Source organism: Mchenga conophoros, linkage group LG12 (assembly GCF_057382185.1).
Source record: "Mchenga conophoros isolate Kocher_MC1m ecotype Shallow Benthic linkage group LG12, M_conophoros_male_GT1.1, whole genome shotgun sequence".
NCBI classification, from domain to species: domain Eukaryota; kingdom Metazoa; phylum Chordata; class Actinopteri; order Cichliformes; family Cichlidae; genus Mchenga; species Mchenga conophoros.
This window is the reverse complement of record NC_140537.1, coordinates 13,990,526-14,015,039: the sequence shown is the minus strand read 5'-3', so window position 1 is coordinate 14,015,039 and position 24,514 is coordinate 13,990,526. Positions and strand designations below refer to the sequence as shown.

Below are 24,514 nucleotides of genomic sequence, written 5' to 3'. Positions count from 1 at the left end.
CTCCTCCTCCTCCTCTTCGGCTTGTGGAATTCAATGTCCTAGGAATCACTCCCCTCTCCTGCTGCTTTGTGGTGACTGAGGAATTCAGCCAGAGCCGAGGACGAAGAAAAATTGGCGTTTAACTCCAGGAGGTGCAAACCCTGCAGTCTGGGGCCCTCACCTGCCTTCCTTCATCCTCCCCCTCCAACTCCTGTCTGAGCATTGCACCTGTTCTGACTTGTCGGCCAGGTGGAGGGGATCCTCTAGCCTTGCGCTGTTTTTTCAGCTGACCCTGGCTTCGGGGTAATTAGGAACCCTGTCTATTAATTTGACTGGATTACTGCTTTGCTTTGCATCTTTTCTTTCCGTCTGTCTCTACAACCCACCTCCCTTCCCTCCCTGTGTATCTCTACCCCCCTCCCACTCCATCTCTTGTCTAGAGCAGTCTGAGGCTGGCTGACACTGTGGCTGTGTGGGTATGTGTGGAGTTGCAGAGGTTTCCCTTCTCGAGTAAAAGTGTGGATCACAAGGAAAGAGCACACAAGGGGGCCTAAGGGTGAAATTTAACCTTCTGGCAATTAAACTGGAGTGAGTGTTGAGCGGTTGTACAAACTCCAAACCAAAGGATTGTGCGAGTTGGAAGAGCAGCAGGTATGAAGATCCAGGCTGTGACTGCGTCTGCGGCTCTGCTGGCCCTGTGCTGCCTGCTGATGATCCCTAGAGGAGGAGAGAGCGCCGGGGGAATAGTTTCTCTCCGGCAGGCTGGGGATCAGCTGCGAGACGAATCGCCGGATGACCCAGAAAGAGAGCAAGGACTTGTAGCAGACTTACTCCCAGAGGAGGGTGGCATCAAGACCAAGAGAGAAGCAGAAGCCAACCAGGCAGGTAAGTGGAAGAAATTATATTTTGTACTTCTAAAGCACAGATGTGTTATGCCGACAAGATATCAGAGCTGCTGAGGTACTGCTTGAGTTGTGGCATGACATGGAGCAAATGCAGACACAAACACACAACGATTCGGTCTCTGACAGCTCCAACAGCGTGACAAAGTCCATGTGCTCGTCTGTCCACTCCTGCTTCCCCGCACAAGGGAGCGGGACAGATGAGCTGGTTTAACTCACACCAGACAAGAGAAGAAGACACTGAGTCGAGCATCTTGCAGACAGATTTTTTTATGACGCGTACCTTTTCCACTGCCTCAGTTGCTCAAGCCCTGCATGAATAATGCTGACTCTTCTGTACAGTCCCGCTAACACACTTCAAGCAATAAGCCCAGTTTTTGGAGCCATTAAATAAGCTCTTTGATGAGTCTCGCTTATGCTGCTGAGGTGAAAGCGGTACATTTATTGAGTATCTGGACTGATTTTGGATCATTAAAGCTGAACTGTGGTTAATAGAGCACAACTAATGGAAAGAGAGAAACATGGTTTCCATGAAGGTGCCACAGGACTTGAGGAAAAGTCAAAAGGAAATACTGATGGACCTCAAGCAGCCACTGAAATGTAATTGGCAGTCTGGACTTTCCTTGGAAACACTGCAATGTGATGCAGTGAAGAAATAGTTGCATAATCTCAGACCCAAGCCTCATAAAAGAACTAATTGTGTCTTTAGCTTCTGTATGCAAGGAGGAATATGTTTTCATTTCAAAAGATTTTGTCACAGAACCGTGAGGAGTGGGCTCTGGAAAACCTCTCTCTCTCTCTGCCGCTTCTTTTTTTCCCCTTTTTTCCAGATATTTTAGGCCGGGTGAGGAGGGCACCTGATGAAGACAAGAAGAAAAAGAAGGACAAGAAGAAGAACAAAGAGCCAAAAGACCCCAAAGCCACCAAAAAGCCAAAAACCGACAAGAAGGGAAAGAAGAAGGACAAGAAAACAACAACCACAACTTTGCCCCCGACCACAACAAGTGAGAAGAGAATACTAAGCCTTGAGCCTGCTTCACTGATCACTTGGATTTGATTGTTGTTAAATCTTGTATCTTATATTTCCAGCGATCCCAACGGAGCCACCCACCGAACCATATACAGATTACCCCTATCCCGATGCCGGTGAGTGGCACACATGCAGGGGCTGCTTGAAGAATATTGACTCAGTTGACTACTAAATTTGAGTTCATATAACTATATTGTTAATATGTGTTAATGTTAATATGTTAATATTCTGTGTGTTAAATTGCCTCCCACTACTGGCTTGGAAAAACATGTTTAACAATTTTTTTTAAAGGCTGGGAATATAAGAATATAAATGGGATATAAACATGACAATATAAATGGAAACTTCAACCATTGTTGTCATTCAAGTCTGTTTTGGGGTGGACCAGGAGCATAAAAGAAGTGGATTTGCCTCTGGTTTGTAGATTTGAAAGCCGTAACCTCAAGCATTTTGAGGGCTGGATGTGAACACAATGGTGAGCTGCAGAGGAGTGTGGGATGAATGTAAGAACCTGAGGACACTGTCCACATAAAATCTGACCATTCAAATCATGATCATGCAATACTGAAGAAGATTTCAAACACCAGGGTCAGAGGCCATAAAATGACCACAGAAAAACTTGACAGGGATGATTAATCTCATTAAAGTTTTATGCAGCATGACTTCGTTGTCCCAACACTGTTGAATATTAGAGAGTTTAAGTCACTTCCACATTAGCTTATTTTGTACAATACCAGATTGTAGACAGATGGAGGAATCTACCGTGACATCACCCATTGGTTTCTGAAGTCTGGCCTTGAGATGAGTGTTTCAGCTGTTTCTGCCATCTTGGTGAAACTGGAGCTCATGAGAGGGCAGTTTTATACCGCAGATAATCTTCCATTTTGATACACGGAATGACCAAGATTTTTAAAACAGACCATTTTTATCCAGCGTGACCCAAAACGAAAGACTGAGCTCAACAGGAAAGTGTTTACAGAGGTCAAGACAGAAAGCTGTTCTCCCTTTGACATTAGGCTTAGTAGCTTCTGCACCCAGAAGCTACTGAAAATGACAAAACTTAGAGTTAGAAAGATCAAATGTAGCCCCCTCCTCATTTCTGAGCCAGCTACCAGCTCAGTGTTACATTAGCCTCACATAACACACCTAAATCTCTAAATCACAACACTGAAATGAAGACTGAAATGTGGCACACACACCTAGATGTAAATATAGCACCTATTCCGATTAGGCAAAAAAGTTGTGCTCTTTTATGATTTTTTACCCATCGAGGGTTACAGTGTTTGTTTGTTTGTTTGTGAGGATTTGTTGTTGTTTTTATTCAAATACAAATTTAAAACTAGAAATATGTCTAAGTAGTAGTGGAAAGGAGGAAAAATAATTTCAGATCCAGTTCAAAAATCAGAACATTATAAAACACCAGAGAACCATAAAAATATTTGTGTCCAGACTTGTGAGCTCACCATCAGCCAGCTTTTGTGTCTGTTTCCCTCTCAGAAACTGATTACTGGAGCCCAGAAGATGACTACTGGGGTCCTGAGCCCACACCCTCCAGGCCAAAGCCTGAGGCTGCAATCACAGATCCCCCATACGACTACTGGAAGCCAGACGCCCCCGTAACAGATGCCTATGAAGACTACTTTAAACCAGATGAGGAAGACCCAGCTGCTCTTGTAACATATGCCTACGATGACTATTGGAAACCAGCAGAGAAAGAAGTGCCCACTTCAGCGCCTGCCATCTACGATGATTACATGAAACCAGACGAGACAGACCTCTACACCTCTGTGACCGATAACTATGACAGCTACTGGCAAGAAGTAAACCCAACGCCTGCTGCCCCTGATACAAAGCCTGGAACAGATGACAGCGATTACTGGGATGCCACATGTACGTATAAGTCTTTCGTGTCTTTGTTTTGATTGAGGATGTTTAGTGTGGAGGCAGTTTATGTAACATGAATAAGATGATGAAAGCATAATTAGATCCATGTGGCAAAATGGGGGGGCGCTGAAACAATTCTGAGAAATATCATGAATTTACTTAACTGACAGGGGTGTTTACAGGAATTTTTCAGTGGGGTAGGCCAAGGTGTGGGGCACGATTAAGGCAGGGGCCCCGTAGGAAAAACAATTGTCTTAAATATTTTTTTTTTTATCAGAAATGCAGAAAATTGGTATTAAAGAAACTGATGCTGCACAAAAAATACTTTTACAAGCAATCTGACTCTTCACTTAAGTAATAGTAAAGGTTTTTATCATCAGCTTGTACTTTAAAAAGCTTGCTTTAGATACTTCGAACTAACAAGTAACTGCAACTTGAAAATAACTGGTGTAGAGTACAAAATGTGACACTTATATACAAGATGTAATGGAGTAGAAGTAGACAACAACATAGAAATACCAAGGTACAAGTAAATTAAAACCTTACTTCGATGAAATAGTAAAGTAAATTCTCTCATCTGATGGTGTTAAGTATTGTAGCATTAATAGTAATGTACTCCAATAGCATTAAAAGATTAGGAAACACCCTCACCTTCAGAGGGGATGGATGCCACCCCACATCCTTCCTCTAGGCACTCCCCTGCCAGTGGAAACTTGAGTCGAGACAAATGCTTTACTCTCTGTCTTGTGAAACTTGACATTTAAAATAATGGCAGTTAGTAAAATTTTAGTTTATGTCTTTAAAAGTATGAGGGAGTCAAACAACAAGAACTCAATTAGGTCAAAATTTCCCCTTTGTTTTATCATTACTGCTTTGCGGTGTGGAAATAAAAACTGCTGGTAGTGGTTAAAAAGGATCATTGTCAGAGTTTAAAGTGCATTCTTTTAATGCTAATTGAGAGGTCATGTGTACAGAAATAGCTACAGAATCAAAGGTGTCTTTTTTAACAGTGCTGGGTTGTATGATATTATCAAGAAGCTTTTAAATTCATGATTTAAAAAATTAAATATTTCAATTTCCCCATGAAAGTGGTCACTTGTGCTTCTTTTCTTCAGAAACATACTAGATGATCTAAGACAGTGTTACTCTTTGTGAAACAGAAGGAAAGAAGCAAAGAACAGACACAAAAAAGGAGTGAACTGCACTATGGGAGACATTTACAGAGAGTAGGCCAGCAATCTGTCCAGGATGTACCCTGCATTTTGTCCTCTGTCAACTACAAAAGGCTTCTGCCTCTTACCAACCCTTATTTGGATAAGTGATTAGGAATAGGATGTTCAGTGATTAATCAGCTGGACACTCAGTAAACTCGGTGGTTTGTTTAAGCTGAAGGAACTGCGTAAACTTCTGATTAAATAACGTTTAATAACAGATACCCGCTAATCTTTTGGATCCGATTTTCAGACATATTGGAGAAAACTTTTATGAGCGCTCTTTATTTCTTCCAGCTGAAGTCAACAGAGGGCTTTTTTTCCACGGGATGAAATGCATGCTGGAAACAGTGTGTCGTGCAGACCTGTGACACTCATCTGGATTTGAATGGCATGCTCTCATTACTCTTTGTTTCCACACTACTGTACAGTACCTATGCTCCTTCAGCATTTCCAATGATTCACTCATACTTGGCCCTTCTGCATTCTTGCTTATATTCCCCCATTTCTCTGTCTGTTACACTTAAATCACCTCTCAGCTTGACCTTTTGAATTCTTCTTCCTGCAGATGAGGTGCAACCGTCACCTGATGGTAAAGAGGTCAGCCCAGAAATTAAGGTTGAAATCCTGCCAGGTGACTGCAGACTCTCATGACAAAATCAACTAATGTGAAACCTCTAGTAAGCATTAAGATACAAATGAAATAGCCAGCCCATACTTTGTGTTTCATTAGAAATGCAACACATGAGAATAACACTGGAGCTAATCTATGAGCTGACCTGCCCTAGTTTACACACAGGAGTGGGTGGGTTTATTTCTTCCACACAGTCAACAAAACTTTCCACAGTTTTCTTGTAGAGCAACAAAAAGCCCTGTGATCAGAGCCCAGCAAAGTTATGTTTCTCATAAATGGGGAATTGAAGATTTAACAGCTACGTTATACAGCGGGCATCACACCAGCATCAAAATAGAAAACTCCTCTTGTGGTTGAATAATTCGGGCCACTGCTAAGTTGTAAAATTTTGCATGTAATCCCATAAAGCTTGACTCTGTAAAGTAGCGGCGCCTCCGAGGGGCTGAACGAATTGTCTGACTTCGTGTTTGTTCTCTTTTACACAGAAGAGCCCACCGCGCCCTATGAGGGGACCTGGTATGATGATTACGACGAGTACGGGATGAGTATGTGGCCGCCCGCTCACACACATGTGAATCACAACCATACTCGAATGTTTTCTATTATTGGTTTAGTCACAGAGAACTTCCTGCCAATAAAGCAAACAGCAAAAGAAAGGGATAAACAACAGTTGGGTCAATAGCTTTCAAGTGTTCCTTGATGACCTGTTTGCATTTCTTAATGACTTGCAAAACCACAAAAAAAAAGCATGCATATACAGTACGCTACTGTGCATGGCTCTGTGGTAATCATTGTTGTTTCTATGAAATTATAAGTGATTTTCTTTCCTTTTCTGTTGTTGTTGTTGTTGTTTTCAGAGAGAAAAGAAGACGAGACTGATGAAAAGTGGATGGAAAAAGAGCGAGAAAGAGCAGCCAAAGAGAGGGAGAGGGAAGAAAGAGGTAAGGAGACCCACATGGGATTCTTCTTTTTGTTATTTGCACCACCGTGCGTAATCCTGTCAAAGCAAAGAGAGTGCCTCATGAACCCAAGTGGAAAAGTACTAACAATGATGTTGTCTCCCCTCAGTCATATCTAGTCATACTAAGAGAATGCAGATGTGATTTCCATGCATACAAATGTGTGTGTCTCGGGCACTTACTTTAACTTGCATGACAGGGACAAAAGTTCACCCCACCAAAGTAAAACGGAGATTAGGGCTGTAAAGAGTTCAGAAATCTCATATGGGCTGGGCCCAAAAGCAAAGAGCGTGAGATAAGCTAAGAAGGCTGTGCCGGCATCGGATTGGAAGTGAGGGATGAAGAGGAGTGACAACAAAGGGAGAAGTATTTCAGCTCTTTTGTGCCACGTGTCTGCCGTGCGTAAAGTTGAAGGGGTAAAGCCCAGAGCAAGTGATATATAACACCACCAGGACTGCTGTTAATGAGGCTCTTCCTGTGTGCACAGTTTGACCCAGACTAGGTCTAAGGTGAAATGATTTTGCAGACGTCTCTGAGAGTTGTTGCATTCTTCCGTAACACAACTATATGCATCTACAGATACTGTGTAAATGGGCGCATGTGTGTGTTGTGGGTGAGAGAGCTTACAACATGTTTTACATTCTCACTGTCAGCCATGTAACCAGCATCACGCTCCAGTATGTGTCAGAATATGAATAATGACAATGGGTGAGAGACTCTGCAATCTTCCTTCATGGTAAAAGTCCAGGTCAGAGGGATGATGATGATGATGATGAGTTTCAGAGCAGACTTGGACTAGAAGCTAAATCATAACATCTGGTGTGCTTTGTTTTTTAACCGTAATCTGGCCCTCCAGGTCCCCGTGAGGACTTTTGGCAAATAAAAATTGTAAAATAATACTGAGTTCCTCCATCATTTCTGGGCAGAGTAAAAGAAAAAGAAATTCAGCCAAGACAGCGCAATTTATTTTGCATTAAGACTGTTTGTCTGGCCTCGGACAGAGAGAGCGCAGAAGCTAAAGGAGGCAGAGGAGAGAGCCAGGAACAGGCCACGTGTCTTCAAAGAGCCAAAGAGTAAGTCAACATCTGTTCAAATCTGGAGAGTATACGTAAGCTTTTGCTGAATGTAATTAACACATTATTTAAATGTTCTCTTTCTGCTTGGCAGAGTGTCCTCCCCTGGGGATGGAGTCTCACAAGGTCGAGCCAGATCAGCTTTCAGCCTCTTCTATGTCTCAGTATCACTTTGCACCTCAGAGGGCGCGCCTAAACATGCAGGTACACAACAATCAGGGCGGGGCCATGCACCTACAAGCAGGCCTTGAAATAACCACCAGCTGCCAGCAACACTGAAAAATACTGTTATTGTTGGGTCTGTCACTTCCAGGAGCTGCCTTAGTGGTACATGCTTGACGGATTCTTTTAAGTCCTCAGTATTTAAATCAACAATGTGTTTTTTTGGGGGGGTGGGCGGGTGGGGGTATCCAAATTCTTCTGTTAATGGATGCAAAAGTAGATATGTTGCTTTGGCACTCAAGATACTAAAAGGGTTCGAGTATTCAGTAGCATGTGTCTCCCAGGGCTCCGATGATGAGGAAAACATAAGAGGTGGAGCGTGGTGTGCAAATTCAGAGGATGCTATCCACTGGTTTGAGATAGATGCTCGCAGGGCGACAGAGTTCACCGGAGTCATTACTCAGGGACGGGACTCCTTAAATGAGTAAGAGACAAACAGACACGCAGACATAAATATGCATCATTTGACATTCCTACACCCAACAATTTGCCCTCTTCTTCTGTCAGCAATGACTACGTGACGTCCTACTTCCTGGCTTTCAGCAATGACAGCAGAGAGTGGACCACCATTCACGATGGATACGCCGACTGGGTGAGTTCATCTAAAACTGTGCCACTTCCACAAGCACCAATACTCATCTTCCTCTCACCCTCATTCACATGTCCTCTCTTGTGCAGTTGTTTTTCGGAAATAATGATAAGGACACCCCAGTGATGAACCAGCTTGCGGTGCCCGTGGTGGCCCGCTACATGCGAATTATCCCACAGAGCTGGAACGGCTCTCTTTGTATGAGGCTGGAGGTCCTAGGCTGCCCCCTGCCTGGTGAGTCGTATGCCCACACACTCACACACACCTTAAACACAGAAAATGAATAATTTTTGCTGCTCTTTTCTCCAAACAGATCCAGTTAATGTTCTGTACAAGCAAAATGAGGTGACTCCCGTGGACTACTTGCAGTTCAAACACCACAGCTACTCGGAGATGGTTGATGTGAGTTTCCCTGCAAAGTTTATCTGCTGGCTGATAGAATTCCAGGAGGTCCGCTTTAAATGCTCTAATATAAATTGCAGCTTCATTCTGTCCCAGTTTTTCATTTGAACCACCAGAGACCAACATGACATTTCCACAATAACATAATATTCATTATTAACCATCTGCTTTGTAGTGCGTAATGTAATCAAATACAATGCTTTGCATATTTACTGTTGTCTTTATCTCACCTATTCAGCTTATGAAGTCAGTGAATGAGGAGTGCCCTAACATCACCACCATCTACAGCCTGGGCCGCAGCTCCAAGGGACGGGAAATTGTTGCCATGATAATCTCTGGCAATCCCACAGAGCACGAAATAGGTGGGATCTCAAGCAGGAAACGGGCAGATAGCCGTGTTCTTATTGTAATGTGTGCTATAACAACACAAATGCTGTAATGTGCAGTATTTCAAACAGTCTGGGATGCTGATTCGTTGAAATTACGCTGGGTCTTTATGGCACCACTGTGGTATCCTGCAAATCCTAATAAACACCAGGCGGACACCAGCAGATTAAGGCTGACAGACAATTACAGTCTCGCCCCGGTTGTCCCCACAGGTGAGCCAGAGATCCGCTTCACGGCAGGTCTCCATGGAAATGAGGCAGTGGGTCGGGAGATGATCCTGCTTCTCATGCAGTACCTGTGCAAAGAGTATAAAGACAGAAACCCCAGAGCCCAGCGCCTGGTGGAGGGAATACGCATCCACCTGGTGCCTTCGCTCAACCCTGACGGACAGGAGGAAGCTTTTGAAGCGGTCGGTGTAAAAAACAATCAATTAATGACAACATGTTTTAAATACTGTCTAAAACAAAGAGGAAATGTCTGTGAAACATAGTGGGCTACTTAGATGAGTATGTCTCTTTTACCCAATTTCTACTCTGCAGGGATCAGAGCTGAGCAGTTGGACCACCGGTCACTTCACCAATGAGGGCTTTGACATCTTCCAGAACTTCCCTGATCTGAATAGTATCCTGTGGGATGCTGAGGATAAGGGCATGGTGCCTAAACTCACCCCCAACCATCATGTGCCTATACCAGAGCACTTTGAAGCTAATAGTTCGGTAAAGCAACAAACAAACAAATACGCATATAGATATAGATATAGATATAGATATATAAAGTCTTTGAGACTAACCAGGTTGTGGTAAACAAAAACAAAAGTATGTTACATGAGATTCTGATCCTCTGTCTGTGTGATCCTGATCTTCCTGCTTTTGTTCCAGATTGCTGTGGAAACCAGGGCCATAATCTCCTGGATGAAAAGCTATCCATTTGTGTTGGGTGCAAACTTCCAGGGTGGGGAGAGAATTGTGGCCTATCCTTATGACAGCTTACGTCTCAACAAGCCTGCTGAGAGCCAGAAACCTCAGAGTCGCAAGAAGAGACAGTATGACTTGTTTCCCTACCTGTGTTCTGTTGTTGTTTCTGTACCTTTACGTACACACGTATTGTCCAAATGCTAATTTTTCACCTCTGTGAACCACCAAAATAGTGCTTAATGATTCATTTAGAATCATGTCTGCAGGTATGAGGATGAAGGTTTTGATGTATCTGAGTGGGGAAGGGGCTACCATGAGGAGCCAGTGGAAGACTGGAGAAGCAGAGGGTATGCAGAGCCAGAAGAGGAGTGGCGGGGCCATGGATTTGACCATGGTCACGACACAGGCTATGACCATGGTCGCGACCCTGGGTACGACCATGGTCGCGACACAGGCTATGACCATGGTCGCGACACAGGCTATGACCATGGTCGCGACCCTGGGTACGACCATGGCTATGACCCTGGGTACGACCATGGCTACAATCACGCGTACAACCAGGGTTATGGGCACAGGGAGGAAGAAGACGATGACAGAGGAAGAAGTGCAGGCTACCATTATGCTGAATCTGAAGATGAGCCCCGCGTGACTGCAGACGAATCCCTCTTCAGGTGGCTAGCTATCTCCTATGCCTCCACACACCTGACCATGACACACAGCCATCACGGCTCCTGCCAAGGAGACACACCAGGAGGGGGTCTTGGAATTGTCAACCGGGCCAAATGGAAGCCAGTAACAGGCAGTAAGTAGAGACCAGTGCGTTTAAATTCCCACGTATGTTTATAGCACACCCTGGTGGACAGTAGTTGCAATACACGCTCTTGATCTTCCCTGCAGGTATGAATGACTTTAGCTACCTGCACACCAACTGTTTGGAGCTGTCCATTTTCCTGGGCTGTGATAAGTTCCCTCATCAGAGCGAGCTGGCGTATGAGTGGGAGAAAAACAGAGAAGCAATGCTCATCTTCATGGAGCAGGTTAGTCCCAAACAAACACAAACTGTAACCTGTCCTGACTGTGCTTCAGTCTGTAGTGAAAAGACTATTCAACATCCTGCTGGATATAATGTTGGATTTTAAAATTTCTAAAAAATAAAAATAAATAAAAGTACCTAAAATTGTGATTTACAGCATTGTGATTTTGCAGTTATTCCTCCTCTGTCCAACCGAGATGTTTCCCACGCTGTATTGGTTTTCCCGAGGTTGCTCCCCTTTATCCTTAGATTTGTCCACTGAGGGTCGACTGACAGAGGATGTCATATGTTGTACAGTTTGCGGAGCTCTTGGAGGCAAATGTTTGCTTTGGCTGTATAAGTTAACTGTCTGTTGCTTTGAATAGTTGATCGCAGGTGTTTAAATTCATATACCACTTATCAAAACAGTTTATTATATTATACATATAAAAGACCCAAATGCAACATAAAAATGGGAGTAGGATCAAATATGATTCTTTTGTAATGGATGATTTTTGAGTGGAATCATTTTAGAATAACTGAATCATTAAACCACAGCTTTTTGGATCAATCCAAGTATAATTTTGCTCAATTTTACTCCAAAGTCCACTCATGAAAAAATGAAACTACTGATTTTACTGAGCAGTTGAAGAGAACTACTACTCAGCAACTGTACCTTGTACTTTGCTTCTTTCACTCATGTAACTATTTGTGTACTTCAGGTGCATCGCGGCATTAGAGGGATTGTGAAAGATCAGCAGGGGAACCCTATTGCAAACGCTACTGTATCTATCGAGGGGATAAATCACGACGTGACCACAGGTCAGTATACTGTTCACACCATCACTCAGGATGTAATAAAATATAACATAGCTCAAACTGTGCTCAACACTACTGTTGCCATTGTAGCACCAACGGGGGATTATTGGCGTCTGCTTAACCCCGGGGAGTACCGCGTGACGGCTCGAGCTGAGGGCTTCTCCTCGTTGACCAAACTCTGTGTGGTGGGCTATGAGTCGGGTGCGACTGCCTGCAGCTTCAACCTGGCCAAGTCCAACTGGGACCGCATTAAACAGGTAAGACTGTCCCAACTTGAAGTGCCTCGATGCATGTGCATCTTAGCAGTATTCAGTAAAGCCTCTTTGTTTTTTCTTTAATTTCTCTGCAGATTATGGCCCTCCACGGCAACAAGCCAATTCGAATTGCCTACAGCAATAGCAGAGTACAGTACACCACAGTCAACAATGGCCACAGGAGTGTGATCGGTGCCAGTAATGGGTCTTCCACAAATTCTCGACTCAGTCCTGAGCAGCGACGGAAGCGCAAGATCGCTCTCATCCGTCGTCTTCGCCAGCGGAAGTTAATGAAGGCCATGTCGATGAGAACGACGTTACCCCCTACAACAACCACAACCACAATTCCCACAACAACAGAGGCCACCACATCCTGGTATGAATCTTGGGTCTGGGGAGAGGGACAGTCCTCAACTCCTGGCGGCTTCACAGACTCCATCATGGACTATGACTACAAGATCAGTGACTATTAAAGAAAACACAAGTGGCTTGTTTCAAGTAAACCACCGTCCTCTCTTAACTGTAGTTCACGTTGCCGTGTTGTACTTAGAGCTGGCTGAAGAATCAAATTAGGGCTCTCGTCTTTGTACGACGTAAGCAATGGGAATGTACAGAATATCAGCTATATTAAAATAGTACATCTGTTAATCAACATTTGAAATAAGGTCTCTTCACAGAAATGGAACCATTTTAGATTTTTTTTCCCCAAAGATCACACTTCATTATTCTCTGACTCGTTCAATCACTTCTACGAATGCTTCGTGAAAAGAAGTTTATTGTGGATGCACATAAAAAAACTGTTATTTACACGATCTTCACATATGGCAGAAATATTTTTAGTGTGAACATTCAGTAAATGTGGGAGAACTTGGTAACAGATGAAGGAGTACAGAGGTTTTTATCATGTTTTCTCAGACACAGATGGGTTAGAAGAGTTATTTTTCAAATAAAGGCTTCTTATTAAACCACGAGGGTCTCTTCCTTTCTTTTTCATTTGCTGGTTTTCTTTCAGTTCAATGAAAAAAAACAAAAACACAAATGTTACTTTAACAGAAACACTGAAAGGAACCCATGAGGTAAATGTATCTTATTGAAAAGCTTGTGTTTTTTGGATTGAAGTTAATTTGATCCTTCTCTGGCCAAAAGGAAAAAAAAAAAAAAGCAAAAAAAAAAAAAGCATCAGCTGTGTCCTCAGTGGCTTACGTTCATCTCACTTTCCTCATCTTCATCTGCAGAGAAGGCAGAAAAGCTGATTGGCTCACAGTGAAGAGTGCGTAAATTGACGAGGCACGCCATCTGTGTGCTGCTGAATTCTGGAACGGTAACCAAAAGGACTTCCTGGCCATCCGGACCTGGCGGGATGAGAATACGAGCAGCAACAGTTAATTATTTATTACACATTAGTCTGTGTGAATAGTACATTTGTAGCTTAAAACAGATCATATGATAACATCCACAAAGTTTCTTCTGTTTACATGCAAATGGCATGCACTAACCTTTGATGAGCTTGGAGTCAAAAGTAGGGGCATTGCCACTGAAGTAAACATGGGGACACTCTTCCAGGATGAAAGGGTCTTTTTGGTAAAATGGGTAACAACCTGAGCAATTCAGAGAAAATCTTGTCAATAAACCAATAGTGTGTTTAGATTTACCAGAGGATCTGCGTGTTATTCTGTATCAACTAACCTAATGTGTCAGGTGCCGTCGGGGCCAGATGTCGGAGTCGAAGCGTTTCCTCTAATATTTCCAAGTGGCTGTCCCTGCTGCTGTACCTCTGAATGTCACAGACGTTCTGCCCTGATGTACCGAGGAACCTTCAAGGAAACAAGCAAATACATGTAAACCTAAACATATTTGCACCTAGAAGTGAATATTAAAGTGGATATGAGGCATAAATGGAGCCCTGCTCTGAAAAACTGACATAGGCTAAGTGCGTCTGTGAAGTTGGATTTAAGAAATAGTGCTAAACACGTTGAAAATTTAAACTGTAAGCACTTATTTTTCAAATCCAGCTACACAAACAGAGTTATATCCATGTTAGTTTTTGAGAGCAGGGCTCTATGGTGTAAATTAGCCTGTATACTTGTAGTGTTTCATGCCCACTGTAACAACATGTGTGACGCTGCTTACCTCACTCCGTCTATGCTGGCGTGGTATGGATTGGATGCCAGCTGTAGTGTGGGGTAAACGGACGACAAGGGGAACATGCATCGGTGGAGAGGCTGCTGTGGGAGGGTGTAGTTGGTGGGGTCGTACTGGCCAGGCATTACATCCACAGGAACCGAGGCCTTAATCAGCAGGAGACAGTAATGTGTAGCAAAAGAAAAAAAACAAAACAGTAGAGTTGTTTAGACGGTAATAATCTGTGCTTTTCCTCTTTTCCTCCAGTCCAGTTTATCCACCATCACCCTTCTGCACATGCCCAAACCACCTCAGCCTGTCTCTCTAACTTAGTGTCCAAACCGCTCAACCTGAGCTGTAACTCTGATAAATTCATTTCTAGTCCTGTCCATCCTGCCCACTCTCCATGAAACTCTGAGCATCTTCAACTCTGCCTCCTCCAGGCTCAACATCCTGTCTTTTTGTCAGCACCACCCTCTCCATACAATACATCATATATTACAGCATGTCCAGCTCGTCTACCTGCTCTTCTTCACCTCTCTTGTGTAGTCTTTGTGAGGCTGCCACGATTTATTATAATCAATGACGTCAACAATTAAAATTTAGCGACATGTAATTTTATTGTCGACGTGTCACATTCTAATACCACGTAAATCTGTTTTTTTAAATGCAATACACTACAGGGGGCCATGGGGGCAGTATCCCCTATTTCGTCTGCCAAGACTGAACTCAATACTAAAGAAGAAGAAAGTAGTGCTAACTGCAAAGCAGGACAGAAGAAAATGGAAACGGGGATTTAAAAAAAAAAATGTGAAAGAATTTCACAGAAAACAAATAAAGTAAATGCAGACTGTGCAAAGCGGAGCTTTCCTTCCAATTTGCTGTGGGACGAGATAACAGGGTGATATTCACTGGTGGGCAGATGAGATACTGGAGCCCAGAACAGGTGGTTTGCCCACAGGAAACGGAGATAAGAGTTATTGAAATAATCATGGACTAATCGACTAAAAGAAAAAAAATGGCAGATTAGTTGACTACCAAATTATCTTTAGATGTAGCCCTAACTCCTTGCTTTGGATGGTTGACCCCAGGTACTTAAACTCATCCACCTTCTCTACCTCTGCTTCTTACACCTTCGCCTTCAAACCCGTCTCCCAGTCATTCACACACACATGTATTCTGTTTCGATTCGACTGACTTTCCTCCACCTCCCCAGCTCCTCCACCACCTGCTCCTTACTCTTACTACAGATCGCAGTGTTGCCTAACTATATCATACTCCATGGAGATTCGATTCGTGCCCGAACTCATATGTCAGCCTGTCACCACTGCAAAAAACTAAGGGCTCAAAGGCAATCCCTGGTTTAATCCCATCCCCATCTATCATTCCTTCCACACTTTCTCATACAGTATCACAGGTCCTCCCTTGGCTCTCTTGGATGTTATGAATCATAACATAAACATTTATCATTAAAGTAAACTGTGTCAAAATCTTCAGACTTACCACCAGCTGAAGCAACAACTCATCTAGCAAACGAATGGCATCCACACTGCCAGCTTGAGTCTTCTTAGTAAGATACTTGGCCTGGGGAAAAAAACAAAAAAAAAACAGAGAAAGGGTAAAATATTTATTTTTATGTTTTAAGTAAACCAGTTCACATGAGTGACTTGGGAGGAACGTGACTATATGACAAGGTTCAAACCATTTTTCCCACCTTTGTTGATGCATCCTTGTCTTGAGTGTTTTGACTCAGGAGGTTTCCCGCCAGCAGAACCCTGGAAATTGTTGCTGCACCACTCTGCTCCCCGAGGTCACCGAGCTGACCAGTTACCATGTCGACAAGCAACTGTAGGCCCAGCATGCTGTCAGCATGAGTACTGCCAAGACCCAGACCTGATGCCAGGAGCACAAACCTGTATGAAGGCAGGCAAAGCAATTAATGTTGTTTATCACTACAGGCAGGGATTTACACCAATTAGATGTGTTTTCATACCTGTCAGAGTCAAGTGCAGGCCTTGCTTTCTGCAAAGGAAGATCCGCTGTGCAAAAGTCCTCAACTGTGAACTTCCCATCGTTCCTCTCAGCACCATATACTGCAATGACGCTGCCTAAGAAAGACAACAAGAAACACCTACATCAGACTGATACGTCCACAGCTCATGTGATGCTGACATCCTGAAAAACTACCAACCTGTGACACACTTGTCTTTGTCAATTTTCCCCTCTAGTTTAATCCTCTGCAGTTCATCCTCCAGAATCAACTCATCTGATTCATGAATGTATTTTGCTCGTGGAGGCTGGGGCAGGAGGTTGTGCTGGAGAGCAAGGAAAAAGAAAGTTGTTAAAGTACAATTCAGTAGCTGCTTTCAATGTGTGGGGTGAATTTAGCACTACTTCCAACCTCCTCACTGATTTCTTTCAGAATAGATGGCTGCAAGTCCATACGCTTGAACAGAGTCCCTACAATGCAACACTGCTCCGCTGTTTCTAGATCACACAGCTTCTTGATAACCACATCTGATCCTGACAGATACAGAACAGAAAAAAAAAACAGATTAAGAAATAGAAATCAAATGTTTCAGTGTCCCTGATGTAGGTAGGTAAGATTGCTCTGAGCTTACCCCACTTCTGCTGAGCTCTCTCTGACAGCAGAGGCCTCATCTGCATGAGTCGTGCTGCGTAAATGTGAGCATACTGGCGGCTGAAGCTCCGCTCCCCAACTCTGTAGCGTTCAGAGCACTGACTATAAGCCAGAGACGTCCTCTCAAACACCGGGCCCTGGTCCTCCGAGGCAGGACGGCAGAGCAGAGAGGAGCCCTCCTTCTGTACACTTAGGTCTGAGAACATGACTGTCCTGAATAAAAGCACAGGAGACATAGAAATGGGTCTATTTTAGATTTCAAAGGCTATCAATTTAAAGCACAGTCAACTCAATAACATGCTTACAAGTGCAAGTAAAGTTGTCTGGGTTTTTCCTAAACACCCCGACTTTTCATGAGAATACCCTGAAAATTAATATAATATGACAGATATAACGACCTTACCGAAGAAAATAGACGTTTGCACTTCAGTTGCTACTCCTCTGAGATCAAGTGTGTTGATATTTTCAGATATCGACGATTATTTTCAGTAGCTTGCGAGCAACAGGAATAATTCCCGCGAAATCACCCGCTCACCGGTGACAGTCTCTATGTACGAGGGCAAACTATCGCGAGAAGTAAGAAAACATTTTAAAAAAGTCAAAAATCTAAAGCACCCGTAGTAAGGAACAAAACATATATACAACACATTTTAAGCAGCCTTGTTATTTTTATACACTTACATTTTACATATTTTTTTTAAATAACTGCATCGTTTTTGTTTTATTGTTGTTTTTTCTCGTACCGTCGCACATAAACTACGTCGCCGATGTCGCAACGAATTGAGGTCACAATAGCGTAGCGCGTACCTTCGCCATTTTCACAGCTCTTTGTGCGCTACCGTTTGCAAAGAGTTTCTGTGTTTTTAACAAGCCATTTGCTACTTCAGATTTTAAATCCATTGCGAGAATGCAAGGAAACAGAGGCCCCCAGCAGAACCGCGGCCCAAACCGCCCGGGAGAGCAGCTGAAAAGCGAAGGAACAAACAGCAACGGGCAGCAGCCAGAGCCCAACGAGCAGACCAACCCCAACGAGGCCTTAACCCTGGACCTGCAGAGCTTCAGAAAGCCCGGGGAAAAGACCTTTACCCAGCGGAGCAGGCTGTTTGTAGGTAATTTACCAACGGGTGTTACCGAGGAGGACCTGGAGAAGCTGTTCACCAAGTATGGAAAAGCCAGCGAGATATTTATTAACAAGGAAAGAGGCTTCGGCTTCATTAGGCTCGAAACGAGAATCATAGCAGAGATTGCCAGAGCCGAGCTAGATGATACCCCCTTCAGAGGCAGGCCCATACGGGTGAGGTTTGCGACACACGGAGCTGCTTTAACTGTGAAGAATCTGCCAGAGTTTGCGTCCAACGAGCTCCTGGAGGAGGCCTTCGCAGTCTTTGGCCAGATAGAAAGAGCTGTGGTCATAGTGGATGACCGAGGGAGACCTACGGGGAAGGGCATAGTGGAGTTCACCTCAAAGCCAGCTGCAAGAAAGGCTTTGGATAAGTGCTCTGATGGTGCTTATCTTCTGACAGCTTTCCCCCGGCCTGTTACAGTGGAGCCTATGGAACAGTTTGATGAAGAGGAGGGACTGCCAGAAAAGTTGGTCAACAAAAACCAGCAGTATCACAAAGAGCGTGAGCAGCCGCCACGATTCGCTCAGCCCGGCTCCTTCGAGTATGAGTATGCCATGCGATGGAAGGCCCTGATGGAGATGGAGAAGCAGCAGTATGAGATGGTGGACCGCAACATGAAAGAGGCGCAGGAGAAGCTGGAGGCTGAGATGGAGGCAGCCAGACACGAGCATCAGGTGATGCTGATGAGGCAGGACCTCCTGAGGCGGCAGGAAGAGCTGCGAAGGATGGAGGAGCTCCACAATCAGGAAGTGCAGAAGAGGAAACAAGCCGAGCTCCGACAGGAGGAGGAACGCCGCAGGAGAGAGGAGGAGATGAGGCTGCGCAATGAGGAGATTATGAAGAGGCAGCAGGAGGGCTTCAGGGGCAACTTCTCTGAGAACAGGGAGCAAGACATGAGGATGCATATGGGTGGTCATGGGATGCCCATGAACAGAAACTCTCTGGGGGGCAGCTCTGGTCCAGCTGGTACTCCTGGCTTGGCTGCAGAGAATTCACCAATGTTGCCAGGGCCAGGAAACAACAGCATGCCTGGAGGTGGTCAGGGTGGCTTCCCCAGAGGCCTCCCCGGCCCTGGAGATTATGGACCTCCCAATAAACAACGCAGATTTTGAATTGCAAGCTTAATTCCCCCCCCCCCCCCCCCCCCCTTCCTTTTCATACTCACTGTACTTTTAAGTTCGGCTAGTGTTAACTTTTGAACTTGGAAAACTGCATGTCATTTTTTTTGTACCTGCCTATTTGTACTTTTGATTATTTTTAGTTCTGAAATGTAAAAACTCCAAAATGAGCCATGTGTTTTACTTTACTTCTCACATTAATGTATTTTCATAGGGGTAGAAAGGGCTTTTGTCCTGGTTATGATAACTTTTCTGGAATAAATTCCTGATTCCCTAAATAAAGGCTTTGGTTTATTCAGAGTAGAATCACCTCAGCAAGCTCAGGACTGCACACAATAGTGACTTTTGTCTGCACAGTAGTGTGAGTAGTATTGTCACTAACAAAGTAAAGAGTGGCATTTCTGGCACTCAATATTGATTATTGGTCATCTGTGCCTGATTTATTAATTACCAAAAAGTGAAATGCAAATGTCAGCAATTTATAGCAAGTACGTCTTATCACAGCTTTGAAGCTCCATAAACCTGAGTCTTACTGATAGGTTGCAGTTAAATATTAAGCGAGAAACATGGGCTTTTGCACGGTCGTTTTTCTGCTTTATTTTGATAACTAGGGGGAAAAAATGCCTCACACATATTGAGAACTTCTTGCATGTTTTGCTGAATACCCAAATCTGGCTTCCCACTGATAGTGGAAACGGTAATGTCACAGTCATTGACAGATTTCAGTTGGTGTTTTTTAATTGTTTATAGTGGTACCGTAATTCACATCAAGTAGCCTCAAGACGTTTTATATAGCAAGGTAAAGACCCTTCAGTATAAGAGAAAACCCTGATGAGGTGATGATCCCCTATGAGGAAGCATGTTGGGGGAGCACAGAGAGACAAATCTTCAGAGAGAGAGAAGATAGAAGTCATAGACTTGTAGTAGCAGCCTATAAATACCTGGAGAGTGAGAGAGGGGGGGGGGGGGAGGTGAGTAGAGAAGAAATGTTCAGTGCATCCTGGGAGGTCCCCAAGCATCCTGACAGCAGCTCAACTAAGAGATGTTCATCTTGGTAGAGTCAGCGCTGCCAGGCTCCTCTCATGGGCACGCATTTCAGATTTGATTGAACCAGATTATAATTAATACTTTGTTAGTGAGGGGAAGCATTTTAAATTCAACTCTAGATTGACCAGAGAGCCAGCGAGGAGAAGCTGATACAGGAGAAATACGATGTCTATTTTTAGCCTCTGTTAGTCTTGTGGGTGCAGCGCGTTTTTGATCAGTTCAAGGCTTTACAGTTACAACAGCCTCCTCGCTGAAAACAGGAATAATAAATGTAAAAAAGTGGTTTATGTTATGTTCATGTTTCAGATAGATAAGAGTTCCAAAAGGCGTTTTCCGCTTCAATAACAGGCGCTTTTCATCACCGCTACAGCTAACGTAGTCAACTGGTTTCCATGATCAGACAGCTGGTTAGGAGACAACCTTAGCGACAACATTCAGTGGTATAAATCTCAAAAGTAAACGCAGCGATTATGTTATTATGTTATGTGTGAGTTAGGTTCACCCGACCTGATTTTTGCAGCGCTATAATACATATAATTTAGACCGATCCCCGTATACAGTGTACAGTTACCTCGACGCAGTGTTGGTGCACTAATGATCCACCTGCAGATTACGCTACTGGCGCTCTTTGTCTCTCTGCTCTCAAACTCGCCATCTAACACAGGTTAGCCTCGCAGATGTGAAGGTAATGTGAAGGCGTATCCTCACCCCCTTGTGCAGGCTGCCGCTCCCTGAGCCTGGTTGTTCTGGAGGTTTCTTTTTGTTAAATGTTTTTTCTTCCCTCTGTCTCCATGTGCTTGCTCATCGGGGGCTGTTTGATTGTTGGGGGTTTCTCTCTTTCATTGTAGGATCTTTACTGTACAATACAAGCAGCTTGAAGCAACTGCTGTTTTGATTTTGCACTATTAGTGAAGACATGATATTTGCTTCAGTGGAAATTAACTTTACACATTAATTACTGACATCGTAGTTTTACTGTGCCTGATAGAGAGAGCATCTGTTACATCAGTATTAGTGAAAAAGCATTTTGACATACAGAAATGCAGACAGGTTTTGTTTCACCACTCTTCCTTTAAATAACAAAATCTGCTTTGAAACATTATGTGTGGCAAAGAGCTGTTATCACACTTAATAATTAACACTTCTTTCCCTATGAGCACAGTGTTTTATTAATTGACAAGTAACTCCCTGCATGTGGATTTCACCATTTTGTAATCTACACAGGTTGTTTGTGACTCATCCACTGCCAAGCCCAGTGATTCAAGCTTTTTTCCCCCTCCTCCTATCAGTAGCAAGAAAAGGTAAACACAAAAATCAGCAAACTCCTGTTTGTTTTTTCTGTAAATAACTAATACCTTTTAAAAGCAATTTCTCCCTTTCATTTTCCTGGTTGTCTCCGGCTTCCCTTCAGTGGCTCCCCAGTATAAAATCACTGAACTAGCCGAGAAGAAAGCAGAGGACTGATGACTGCTCAATGACAAATAAAGCACAGTCCAAACACTCATGCCCACGCAGTGTGAAACGGCACAGAGGACAACAACCCTTTGAGAAGAATCACAGCAAAGCTACATGTGAACAGAGCTGTAAATGGTACTGATTCATATGGGGAGGGTGGAGGGCAGGCCAGTATCAGTTAGAAAATACAACAGAAAGTGTTTCTGATTTTGACACATTTTTCATTTGGTTTGTGTCATACTTAATAAAACATTCTTATTATCAGGATGATACAAACATGCAGAAGTAACAAGTTCTTTGTGCAGCCATGTATTTTTTTTATTTAAGTCTAAATGGAAACAAATGCGATTTTGTTTCATAAAGAAACTTCTTCATCTGTTTTCTTCTTCTTCTTCCAGCTGCTTCATTTAAGGGTCACTGCAGTGGATTGTCTGCCTCCATCTCTCTCTTCTCCGTAATCTTCTTTCTTTTTCCACGTCAGCTCCATATTCAACATCCTTTGTCCAAAATATCCACTATCCCTCCTCTGCGCATGTCCAAACAATCTCTCTAAAGTCGTCTCCAAACTGCTGAACCTGAGCTGTCACTCTGATATATTCATTTCTAACCTTGTCCACATCAGTCTTAATAGGTGACCATCTCAGCTCGACAGCTCAGCCTCACATCTTTTTGTCAGAGCCAAGTCTCCAGTCTCCAAACCTTACATCATAGCAGGCCTCACAACCGTCTTGTAAACTTTCTTCGTTTGAAAAAATCAGACTTGTCAGTAAGGGCTGTATTGATGGAGTGAAATTGCTTTAAGTTCCACAACACTTTGTAGCTTCAGCTACAGGAGTTAAAAAAGCTGAGGTCATATAATCACACTTCACTGCGTATTTAAAAAAAAACGCTTCTTTTCTTTTTTTTGCACAAAGATAACAAAGTGAAGCCCAGTCAAATTCCTTGTTAGTTTGCACAAACTTATGATCCTGATGTCATTACAGTCTGTTGGTGTTACAACTATGTGTCTTCTAGCATCAAATCTTAATACTTCATATGTATGTAACATGAGGTTTTTCCAAAGATATAAAGAACAAAATAAGCACAGTAGACCATAATTTATAGAAACACTTTGACGAACCCTTTTATATTGAATACTGACCTCTGGTGGTCCCCAGAAAAGTAATATTAATATAACACATTTATGTAATCAATAAAATAAATAAATACACAAATAAATTTTACCAAATATATTTAAAAGGCACTGAAACACAATCCTTCAGCGACTCCAGAATCTTTTCATTTTTTAATATCCTCCTGAGAACCAGCCTATTCATTTATTCTCTGTCTTCTGTAATGGACATTTGTTTTTGGTCTATATCTTTCGACTTATTTGAACTACCCTACTAAGTCCTGATGTACTAAATAGAGGACATCCCAGGCTTTCCATCGATAATTCATGTGTTTGGGCGGCCTCTTTCAACTCCAACGAGGAAGAAAATCACAAAGAAAGTTCAATGGGAAGATTCTTTTTTCCTCGGTCCTCAGGAGGATATCTAAACAAGAATTTCAGAAATTTCAGGGAAAAATAGAAGATCTAATCTTTCAGTTTATCCAGAAAAATGAAAATATAACATTTGCATATGTATGGTTTTCATTGGCTATGAGCTGAAAAGTGAACGGGTAAAGCTGTGGAGTAAAAAGAGAAATATTTAGTTATGAGAGTAGTGAAGCAGATCTGTAAAGTTGAACAAAATGAAACAAACGTAAATTACAAGTACTATATACATACATATATATATATGCACACACTGCATTGGTGCACGGTTGTGGGAATAAAGAAAAAAAATACAAGTAAAATTTGTATAGGTGAGGTACAGTTTAAGTAAAAATACCACTAAATTTGGAGGAAAAATCAACTACATGTAAAATATCAGTGTCTGAATAACATCTTAAATAATACAGCTAATATAAATATATATTTCTACTGTTATTGGGAAAAACACTGATATTATTTGCAGATACTTAAACAACTTGAATCTCCCTCATGTAGAAACAGATTTATCTGCTAATACAGTTGTTTTTTTAATCTGATACTGAGGGTTTTCTAAGGAAACTACCTTTCACCTTTATCTGAGTCCAACAAGTCAAGATGATTGGCTCTCCCCAGATCAGTTCAGCTTAACATGAGGTCCATAAATAATGATAAGGAGCCCATCATAAAAAGGGGACAATGTACGCTATCTGGATGCAAAATCTGTTTTCTAAAATGGTTTAGATAGGCATTATTTGAAGACTGCACCCTGAATGCTACAGCTCTTTCTCTTTTCTTTTTATGCCATAAAAATCTAAGACTATTAAACTCACAACTGTCTGTGCTGTTGCTAATTAGTACATGTCGATGTGATAATATTATTAATCTTCAAAAACTTAAACATATATATAATATATAATATACTGTTACTGTCAGTGTGTTAACTTCAGTAGGTACATTCTTTTTATTTCCAATAACCCTTTTAGAGAAATTTGTACGTTTGTTGTGTAACATTTAGTATTTTGCCATCATTAGAAATAATTACATAATTGCACATGAGTCTGTTACAGTATTTAAATGATCTACTATATATAACAGACCCATGCATAAAATTGATTCAGCTGTTTATTGCATACTGGTGTCCCACACTGAAAGATGTGCTTTGTGTTCTTAAGTTAAACAAAATCATACTCATCAAAATGCATCACATTAGGTCACATGACA

General features: G+C 42.7%; 3 protein-coding genes across 5 annotated transcripts; 2 read left to right on the top strand and 1 right to left on the bottom strand.

Annotated features, from left to right (window-relative positions):
* The first annotated feature begins 44 nt into the window (after positions 1 to 44).
* aebp1b (AE binding protein 1b) lies at positions 45 to 13,240 on the top strand. 2 transcript variants are annotated; one of them, XM_085293861.1, is made up of 23 exons: positions 45 to 282; positions 425 to 864; positions 1,712 to 1,885; positions 1,971 to 2,027; positions 3,409 to 3,801; positions 5,575 to 5,640; positions 6,126 to 6,185; positions 6,498 to 6,581; positions 7,601 to 7,672; positions 7,767 to 7,876; positions 8,179 to 8,318; positions 8,402 to 8,486; positions 8,573 to 8,717; positions 8,797 to 8,885; positions 9,124 to 9,247; positions 9,485 to 9,681; positions 9,812 to 9,988; positions 10,151 to 10,314; positions 10,453 to 10,988; positions 11,084 to 11,223; positions 11,921 to 12,020; positions 12,108 to 12,274; positions 12,367 to 13,240. In XM_085293861.1, the coding sequence occupies exons 2-23, from the start codon at positions 633 to 635 to the stop codon at positions 12,742 to 12,744; spliced, it is 3,690 nt and encodes a 1,229-aa protein (XP_085149987.1). In that variant the 5' UTR covers positions 45 to 282; positions 425 to 632; the 3' UTR covers positions 12,745 to 13,240. The 2 variants fall into 2 exon arrangements, with proteins under 2 accessions (XP_085149987.1, XP_085149986.1); XM_085293860.1 differs by having other exon boundaries at positions 45 to 864.
* pold2 (polymerase (DNA directed), delta 2, regulatory subunit) lies at positions 13,030 to 17,633 on the bottom strand. 2 transcript variants are annotated; one of them, XM_085293863.1, is made up of 11 exons: positions 17,437 to 17,633; positions 17,014 to 17,241; positions 16,794 to 16,915; positions 16,584 to 16,707; positions 16,386 to 16,500; positions 16,107 to 16,305; positions 15,896 to 15,976; positions 14,402 to 14,559; positions 13,958 to 14,085; positions 13,768 to 13,869; positions 13,030 to 13,623 (listed from the first exon to the last, which is right to left on the bottom strand). In XM_085293863.1, the coding sequence occupies exons 2-11, from the start codon at positions 17,237 to 17,239 to the stop codon at positions 13,463 to 13,465; spliced, it is 1,416 nt and encodes a 471-aa protein (XP_085149989.1). In that variant the 5' UTR covers positions 17,240 to 17,241; positions 17,437 to 17,633; the 3' UTR covers positions 13,030 to 13,462. The 2 variants fall into 2 exon arrangements, with proteins under 2 accessions (XP_085149989.1, XP_085149988.1); XM_085293862.1 differs by having other exon boundaries at positions 17,014 to 17,246; positions 17,437 to 17,630.
* A 59-nt stretch (positions 17,634 to 17,692) lies between these two features.
* On the top strand, positions 17,693 to 19,557 carry nono (non-POU domain containing, octamer-binding). Its single transcript, XM_085293864.1, has one exon. It carries the CDS (start codon positions 17,941 to 17,943, stop codon positions 19,267 to 19,269), a length of 1,329 nt encoding a protein of 442 aa, XP_085149990.1. The 5' UTR covers positions 17,693 to 17,940; the 3' UTR covers positions 19,270 to 19,557.
* The last annotated feature ends 4,957 nt before the right edge of the window (positions 19,558 to 24,514 follow it).